We start from the raw sequence: 9,554 nt of genomic DNA, 5'->3' as shown, positions 1-9,554 counted from the left end.
GTTAACCTAGTCAAATAACCATAGTTAACCTAGTCAAATAACCATAGTTAACCTAGTCAAATAACCATAGTTAACCTAGTCAAATAACCATAGTTAACCTAGTCAAATAACCACAGCCACTCCATAATAAATAACCACAGTTAACCTAATTAAATAACCATAGTTAACCTAGTCAAATAACCATAGTTAACCTAATTAAATAACCACAGCCACTCCATAATAAATAACCATAGTTAACCTAGTCAAATAACCATAGTTAACCTAGTCAAATAACCATAGTTAACCTAGTCAAATAACCATAGTTAACCTAGTCAAATAACCATAGTTAACCTAGTCCAATAACCATAGTTAACCTAGTCAAATAACCATAGTTAACCTAGTCAAATAACCATAGTTAACCTAGTCAAATAACCATAGTTAACCTAGTCAAATAACCATAGTTAACCTAGTCAAATAACCATAGTTAACCTAGTCAAATAACCACAGCCACTCCATAATAAATAACCAAAGTTAACCTAATTAAATAACCATAGTTAACCTAGTCAAATAACCATAGTTAACCTAATTAAATAACCACAGCCACTCCATAATAAATAACCATAGTTAACCTAGTCAAATAACCACAGCCACTCCATAATAAATAACCATAGTTAACCTAGTCAAATAACCACAGTTAACCTAATTAAATAACCACAGCCACTCCATAATAAATAACCACAGTTAACCTAGTTAAATAACCATAGTTAACCTAGTCAAATAACCACAGTTAACCTAATTAAATAACCACAGTTAACCTAATTAAATAACCACAGCCACTCCGTAATAAATAACCATAGTTAACCTAGTTAAATAACCATAGTTAACCTAGTCAAATAACCACAGCCACTCTATAATACATAACCATAGTTAACCTAGTCAAATAACCATAGTTAACCTAGTCAAATAACCATAGTTAACCTAGTCAAATAACCATAGTTAACCTAGTCAAATAACCATAGTTAACCTAGTCCAATAACCATAGTTAACCTAGTCCAATAACCATAGTTAACCTAGTTAAATAACCATAGTTAACCTAGTCCAATAACCATAGTTAACCTAGTCAAATAACCATAGTTAACCTAGTCAAATAACCATAGTTAACCTAGTCCAATAACCATAGTTAACCTAGTCCAATAACCATAGTTAACCTAGTCCAATAACCATAGTTAACCTAGTCAAATAACCATAGTTAACCTAGTCCAATAACCATAGTTAACCTAGTCCAATAACCATAGTTAACCTAGTCAAATAACCATAGTTAACCTAGTTAAATAACCATAGTTAACCTAGTCCAATAACCATAGTTAACCTAGTTAAATAACCATAGTTAACCTAGTCCAATAACCATAGTTAACCTAGTCCAATAACCATAGTTAACCTAGTTAAATAACCATAGTTAACCTAGTCCAATAACCATAGTTAACCTAGTCCAATAACCATAGTTAACCTAGTTAAATAACCATAGTTAACCTAGTCCAATAACCATAGTTAACCTAGTTAAATAACCATAGTTAACCTAGTTAAATAACCATAGTTAACCTAGTTAAATAACCATAGTTAACCTAGTACAATAACCATAGTTAACCTAGTCCAATAACCATAGTTAACCTAGTTAAATAACCATAGTTAACCTAGTCCAATAACCATAGTTAACCTAGTCCAATAACCATAGTTAACCTAGTCCAATAACCATAGTTAACCTAGTTAAATAACCATAGTTAACCTAGTCCAATAACCATAGTTAACCTAGTTAAATAACCATAGTTAACCTAGTTAAATAACCATAGTTAACCTAGTTAAATAACCATAGTTAACCTAGTCCAATAACCATAGTTAACCTAGTTAAATAACCATAGTTAACCTAGTTAAATAACCATAGTTAACCTAGTTAAATAACCATAGTTAACCTAGTCCAATAACCATAGTTAACCTAGTTAAATAACCATAGTTAACCTAGTCAAATAACCACAGACACTCTATAATACATAACCATAGTTAACCTAGTCAAATAACCATAGTTAACCTAGTCAAATAACCATAGTTAACCTAGTCAAATAACCATAGTTAACCTAGTCAAATAACCATAGTTAACCTAGTCAAATAACCATAGTTAACCTAGTCAAATAACCACAGCCACTCCATAATAAATAACCATAGTTAACCTAGTCAAATAACCTCAGTTAACCTAGTTAAATAACCATAGTTAACCTAGTCAGATAACCATAGTTAACCTAGTCCAATAACCATAGTTAACCTAGTCCAATAACCTCAGTTAACCTAGTCCAATAACCATAGTTAACCTAGTCCAATAACCATAGTTAACCTAGTTAAATAACCACAGTTAACCTAGTTAAATAACCATAGTTAACCTAGTCAAATAACCATAGTTAACCTAGTCCAATAACCATAGTTAACCTAGTTAAATAACCATAGTTAACCTAGTTAAATAACCATATAGTTAACCTAGTCCAAATAACCATAGTTAACCTAGTTAAATAACTATAGTTAACCTAGTCCAATAACCATAGTTAACCTAGTTAAATAACCATAGTTAACCTAGTTAAATAACCATAGTTAACCTAGTCCAATAACCATAGTTAACCTAGTCCAATAACCATAGTTAACCTAGTCCAATAACCATAGTTAACCTAGTTAAATAACCATAGTTAACCTAGTTAAATAACCATAGTTAACCTAGTCCAATAACCACACTTTACATCTTCACCTGACTGTCTGTGAGTCAGCATGTATTGAGGGCTTCCCCTGACAGTTTGTTGGCTAGCCTATTTATAGCCAACATGTGTTATTGTTTAAGGAAACGGGGGATCACTGCAGTATTCAGCAAGGGCCTCCCCATGTTCTACTTCAATAAAGTTTCATGGTTCTTTCCATCCTCAAAAAGCACAAGAAAGAGGCTTGACACCCGTCGCCTCAGATTGTGCTGAAATCATTTATGTAGTTATGAACAGATATGATTAGCACTCCTGAAACATTATTTTGTTGAAATATAATTTGATCTCTGAGAAAATAAGCTCACACCCCACCCCACTCCAACAACCAGTATACAGTATCAGTTCTCTATGTCTGACAAGCATTCTTTATCATAAATTAGTGTGAAAATACCACATTTGCCTCACTAGATGCCGCTGGTCCTACTACTGCCACCACACCCTTTTATCTAATTTAGTAATTTATTTCTCTTGTGTTTATTAAATGGATCACAACATTTTCTTTGCAACTTTGAGAAGAAAACCAATAGCTTTAGCTCATGATGAAAGTACATTGTGTGGTCATACTCACTATTCAAGCCAGTCCTCCTTGAAAGCAATTCAGCTTGTCCTTCTCTTTGCAACCTAATGCTTCAACCCAAATATAGTGAATAATCCAACTATCCCGGGAGTAACTTCGTTAACATGATATCAGTGTCCCCCTCCACCTCCCCACAACCCCTCCTAAACGTTGTTAACAGTATATCAGTGTCCCCCTCCACCCCCTCCCTGCCCAGACCAAGTTTGGAGCTTAGAGAAACATGTCCCTCAAATACAAAAACAAAGGTCACATATCATGCAATATCTTTAAAATAACTTGTCATAAACTCTTTGTCTGCAGGGTGCTAATGTTCTCTCCACCCTCAAACCGGCCCAAAAATATCTTCTGTCTACTTAAATATATAAACATTTGTTAAAGTGTTTAAAATGTATTTAATAGAATGGATTCACTCCGTATTTGAGTCCAATATTTAATAGTAATATTAGTATTTGATAATGTCATATTTTTTGGTAATGGCAACTATCATTTATATAAATTCAGTGAAAATAAATTGAGACTAATATTAAATTCCAAAGTCATGTAGTGTGGTGCTCCTGGAAGTGGTGACGCTGGTAAGACAGTGAAATACAGAGGCCTCTCCTCCAATCCATTTCCTTAACCAGCGTGGTCCATAATTAACTTGTGCTTGGTGGGCACTTTCAACCAGATATAAGGAGGCTGAGGCACCAGCATCCACAAGTCAGATACCTTCTTCCTCTGTGGTAAGGCTGTCTCATCTCTTCACATGTTTACCTTTGTCTCATATGTGTAGTCAGCGACAGTAACTAACTGCACTGTTTAAATTGAGTTCTGCATTTTTTTGACGTGTCTATTGAAAGATGTTACAATATGCAATCAAGTGACTTTGATTTCAAATGTTGCTTTAAGTGTATTACTTTAAATGTGTTTTACTTCAAATCTGTAAATTTCATTTACTGTCTAAAGTGATGCTCCTGCACTTGTTTGGAATTTGAGTGGGTGGTCTAGAATGTAACTGAGTTTTCAGGGGTGTATATTTGAATTCTTTACATAATGTGTAGTAAAGTTTTCAGGGGTGTATATTTGAATTCTTTACATAATGTGTAGTAAAGTGAGTTGCCAGGAAAATGAAAGTCACCAGTTGCACCTGTAGTTGAATTGGAAATGGCTGTAATGACTGAGTTGAATGATGCCATTCAAAAACTGTTCTATCCCTTCGAGGGCTAAATGATAAGGCTTTGGACTTGTGAATATTCATGACACCTTACTGTTTAACAGCGTCCTCCAAGAAGTACAAAGTAATCTGTAGGAGGAGGGAAAGAAGGTGAGACATGGTTTTAGTCTTCACATTAAAAGTGACAAAAATATTATAGAGAGATGGCTCATCTAACTCTGTTGACTAGTGAGGAAGTGCCACAGTCAATCCTGTTACTTTTTCTAATTTAATCTCTTTCCTAGTGATCCGTCACCATGAGCACGGACGCGGAGATGGCCATCTACGGCAAGGCTGCCATATACCTCCGTAAGCCTGAGAGGGAGAGGATTGAGGCACAAACAGCACCCTTTGATTCAAAGAATTCCTGCTATGTGTCAGATGTCAAGGAGCTTTACCTTAAGGGTTTAATTACTGGCAGGGCCGAAGGAAAGTGTACTGTGACAGTCACAAATCCTGACGGCACTAAGGAGGTAAGCCTGATTTGTTGAAGTTTGTGGAATTACTCTATTTTTTTCAACCTTAACTAGGCAAGTCAGTTAAGAACTAATTCTTATTTACAATGACGGCCTACCAAAAGGCACAATACCTCCCGTGGGGACGAGGGCTGGGAAATATATCTCTTTTTTTTTTATGTAAAAAGAATATAGGACAAAACACACATCATGACAAGAGAGACAGCACAACAATAAAGAGAGACCTAAGACAACAACACAGCATGGCAGCAACAAATGACAAGACATCATGGTAGCAACACAACATGACAACAACATGGTAGCAACACAACATTGCTGCAGCACAACATGGTACAAACATTATTGGGCACAGACAACAGCACAAAGGGCAAGAAGGTAGAGACAACAATACATCACGCAAAGCAGCCACAACTGTCATTAAGAGTGTCCATGATTGAGTCAAGAAATTTAGATAAATTTGTCCAGTTTGAGTGTTTGTTGCAGCTCGTTCCAGTCGCTAGCTGCAGCGAACTGAAAAGTGGAGTGACCCAGGGATGTGTGTGCTTTGGGGACCGGGTGTTGTATGTGGAGGATGAGGGCTGCAGTGGGTATCTCAGTTAGGGGGGAGTGAGGCCTAAGAGGGTTTTATAAATAGGCATCAACTAGTGGGTCTTGCGATGGGTATACAGAGATGACCAGTTTACAGAGGAGTATAGAGTGCAGTGATGTGTCCTATAAGAAGCATTGGTGGCAAATCTGATGGCCAAATGGTAAAGAACATCTAGCCGCTCGAGATCACCCTTACCTGCCGATCTATAAATTACATCTCCGTAATCTAGCACGAGTAGGATGGTCATCTGAATCAGGGTTAGTTTGGCAGCTGGGGTGAAAGAGGAGCGATTATGATAGAGGAAACCAAGTCTAGATTTAACTTTAGCCTGCAGCTTTGATAAGTGCTGAGAGGACAGTGTACCGTCTAGCCATACTCCCAAGTACTTGTATGAGGTAACTACCTCAAGCTCTAAACCCTCAGAGGAAGTAATCACACCTGTGGGGAGAGGGGCATTCTTCTTACCAAAGCACATGACCTTTGTTTTGGAGGTGTTCAGAACAAGGTCAATAGCAGAGAAAGCTTGTTGGACACTAAGAAAGCTTTGTTGTAGAGCTTTTAAGACAAAGTCCGGGGAGGCGCCAGCTGAGTACTGTATAATCTGAGTATAAATGGATGAGAGAGCTTCTTACTGCCTGAGCTATGTTGTTGATGTAAATTGAGAAGAGTGTGGGGCCTAGGATCGAGCCTTGGGGTACTCCCTTGGTGACTGGCAGTGGTTGAGAGAGCAGATGTTCTGACTTTATTCACTGGACTCTTTGAGAGAGGTAGTTAGCAAACCAGGCCAAAGACCCCTCAGAGACACCAATACTCCTTAGCCTGGCCCACAAAAATGGAATGGTCTACTGTATCAAAAGCCTTGGCCAAGTCAATAAAAATAGCAGTATAACATTGCTTAGAATCAAGGGCAATGGTGACATTTTAGAACCTTTAAGGTTGCAGTGACACATCCATAACCTGAGCAGAAACCAGATTGCATCCCCGAGAGAATACTATAGACGACAAGAAAGCCAGTCAGTTGATTTTTGACAAGTTTTTCCAACACTTTTGATAAACAGGGCAAAATAGAAATAGGCCTACAACAGTTAGGATCAGATTGATCTCCCCCTTAATTAAAGCAACCTTAAAGAAAAACCTTTAAAAAAAAATGTAAACAAAAGACAAGAAGGATTTCTTTGTTTTCTGTAAACAGAATATAACATTTAAACACATGATTTTTATAGCTCTTTTTAAAAATGGCATAATTTTTTTGTATTGACTAGTCAAAAGTTCCCATGTATGTGTCAGTGGGTGATAACAGTGTAGTTGGATTCAACAGGGCCGCACATACAAATACAACATTGAAATGAATGAGCAAAACATTTTCAGTCATGTCCAATTTAATCTGCATGTAATCTAGATTTCTGACTGTTTCAGGAAGGAAAAGAGTTCAAAGACGCAGACATCTTCCAGATGAACCCCCCTAAATACGATAAGATTGAGGACATGGCCATGATGACCTACCTGAATGAAGCCTCTGTGTTGTATAACCTCAAAGAGCGTTATGCAGCATGGATGATCTATGTAAGAAGCCTGCATAAACACAGACACACATACATGAACATAACAAACACACACACACAATACTACACATCAATGAATGGTAGAAATGAACACATACCAAAACAGCAGGTCTACAACAGTATACCAGAGACCCACTTCCTCACAGAAATCCAGGTCAATTTCAGTCAGATTTAGCTAATCCCCTAATTTAATTTAATCCCTTTCATCCAGACCTACTCTGGGCTGTTCTGTGCCACGGTGAACCCCTACAAGTGGCTTCCTGTGTACGACATGGAGGTTGTTAACGCCTACAGAGGGAAGAAGAGGATGGAGGCTCCACCCCATATCTTCTCTGTCTCTGACAACGCCTTTCAGTTCATGCAGATCGGTATGAACTCTCACGGATGGATGGATGGTTGAATGGATGGAAGGAAGTTAAAATATGCTTTAGAGAGGTATCTACTGCTTTCTAGTCTAGGTTTGAACAGTCTGCTGGGAATATCTGATTTCACTAGCCTTGAATGGAAATGCCAAGGCAGTAGCTACTCTTCCTGGGGTTTATTATGGATCCTCATTAGTTCCTGCCAAGACAGCAGCTACTCTTCCTGGGGTTTATTATGGATCCTCATTAGTTCCTGCCAAGGCAGCAGCTACTCTTCCTGGGGTCCAGCAACATTAAGGCAGTTACATACAATTAAAAACATAGCACATTTCATAGCTACTATTGCGTCAATATGTTTTACCATAACAGTTTATAATCCAGGGTTACTCCAAGCAGTTTAGTCACCTCAAATTGCTCAATTTCCACATGATTTATTGCAAAATTGAGTTGAGGTTTAAGGTTTAGTAAATTACTTGTCAAGGCTTGTCAATTACAAGGCTTTTAGTTTTTGAAATATTTAGGACTAATGTATTTCTTGCCACCCATTCTGAAAGTGTTGCAGTGATTTCACTTGCTGTTGTAGCTGACATGTAGTGTTGAGTCATCAGCATACATAGACACACAGGCAGTGTCACACTCCAGTCACCCAAGTCATAGACTGTTCTCTCTGCTACCGCACGACAAGCAGTACCAGAGCACCATGTCTATGACCAAAAGGCTCCTTAACAGCTTCTACCCCCAAGCCATTAGACTGCTGAACAACTAATCAAATGGCCACCAGACTATTACATTGACACCCTCCCTTCCATTTGTTTTGTACACTGCTGCTACTCGCTGTTTATTATCTATGCATAGTCCCTTCACCCCTACCTACATGTACACATTACCTCAACTAACCTGTACCCCTGCACACTGACTTGGTACCGGTGCCTCCTGTATATAACCTCGTTATTGTTATTTTATTGTGTTACTTTTTATACGTTTCTACTTTAGTTTATTTGGTCAATATTTTCGTAACTTTTCTTGAACTGCACTGTTGGTTAAGGGCTTGTAAGTAAGCACTGCATGGTAAGGTCTACACTGTTGGTTAAGGGCTTGTAAGTAAGCATTGCATGGTAAGGTCTACACTGTTGGTTAAGGGCTTGTAAGTAAGCATTGCATGGTAAGGTCTACACTGTTGGTTAAGGGCTTGTAAGTAAGCATTGCATGGTAAGGTCTACACTGTTGGTTAAGGGCTTGTAAGTAAGCATTGCATGGTAAGGTCTACACTGTTGGTTAAGGGCTTGTAAGTAAGCATTGCATGGTAAGGTCTACACTGTTGGTTAAGGGCTTGTAAGTAAGCATTGCATGGTAAGGTCTACACTGTTGGTTAAGGGCTTGTAAGTAAGCATTGCATGGTAAGGTCTACACTGTTGGTTAAGGGCTTGTAAGTAAGCATTGCATGTTAACTGGGTTCTACACTGTTGGTTAAGGGCTTGTAAGTAAGCATTGCATGGTAAGGTCTACACTGTTGGTTAAGGGCTTGTAAGTAAGCATTGCATGGTAAGGTCTACACTGTTGGTTAAGGGCTTGTAAGTAAGCATTGCATGGTAAGGTCTACACTGTTGGTTAAGGGCTTGTAAGTAAGCATTGCATGGTAAGGTCTACACTGTTGGTTAAGGGCTTGTAAGTAAGTTGGTTAAGGGCTTTGCATGGTAAGGTCTACACTGTTGGTTAAGGGCTTGTAAGTAAGCATTGCATGGTAAGGTCTACACTGTTGGTTAAGGGCTTGTAAGTAAGCATTGCATGGTAAGGTCTACACTTGTTGTATTCGGCGCATGTTACAAATGTTACAGGTCATTAGTAAAGAATGAAAAAAGTAAGTGACCCAAACAGCTGCCTGACAACCTGGATTGTTTTGGAGTGCATTCCATTAAAGAACAACCACGTGTGTTCTGTTAGACCAGTAACTCTCAATCCACAATATAGCAGAGGACGTAAAGCCATGACTCAATCCACAATATAGCAGAGGACGTAAAGCCATGA

At 38.0% G+C, this 9,554-nt stretch overlaps 1 protein-coding gene across 1 annotated transcript in view; it reads left to right on the top strand.

The window, feature by feature from the left end:
- Positions 1–4,021: 4,021 nt before the first annotated feature.
- Positions 4,022–9,554, top strand: part of LOC115106289 (myosin heavy chain, fast skeletal muscle-like) — a 38,564-nt gene continuing 33,031 nt past the window's right edge. Inside the window, exons 1-5 of the mRNA XM_029628855.2 lie at positions 4,022–4,070; positions 4,606–4,651; positions 4,786–5,013; positions 7,022–7,168; positions 7,379–7,535. Coding sequence (XP_029484715.1) covers positions 4,798–5,013; positions 7,022–7,168; positions 7,379–7,535 — 520 coding nt within the window. The 5' untranslated portion in view covers positions 4,022–4,070; positions 4,606–4,651; positions 4,786–4,797. The remainder of the gene's footprint in view (positions 4,071–4,605; positions 4,652–4,785; positions 5,014–7,021; positions 7,169–7,378; positions 7,536–9,554) is intronic.

The sequence above is a fragment of the Oncorhynchus nerka genome, linkage group LG23 (genome assembly GCF_034236695.1).
Source record: "Oncorhynchus nerka isolate Pitt River linkage group LG23, Oner_Uvic_2.0, whole genome shotgun sequence".
Taxonomy (NCBI): domain Eukaryota; kingdom Metazoa; phylum Chordata; class Actinopteri; order Salmoniformes; family Salmonidae; genus Oncorhynchus; species Oncorhynchus nerka.
This window is presented reverse-complemented; position numbering and strand designations above follow the sequence as displayed.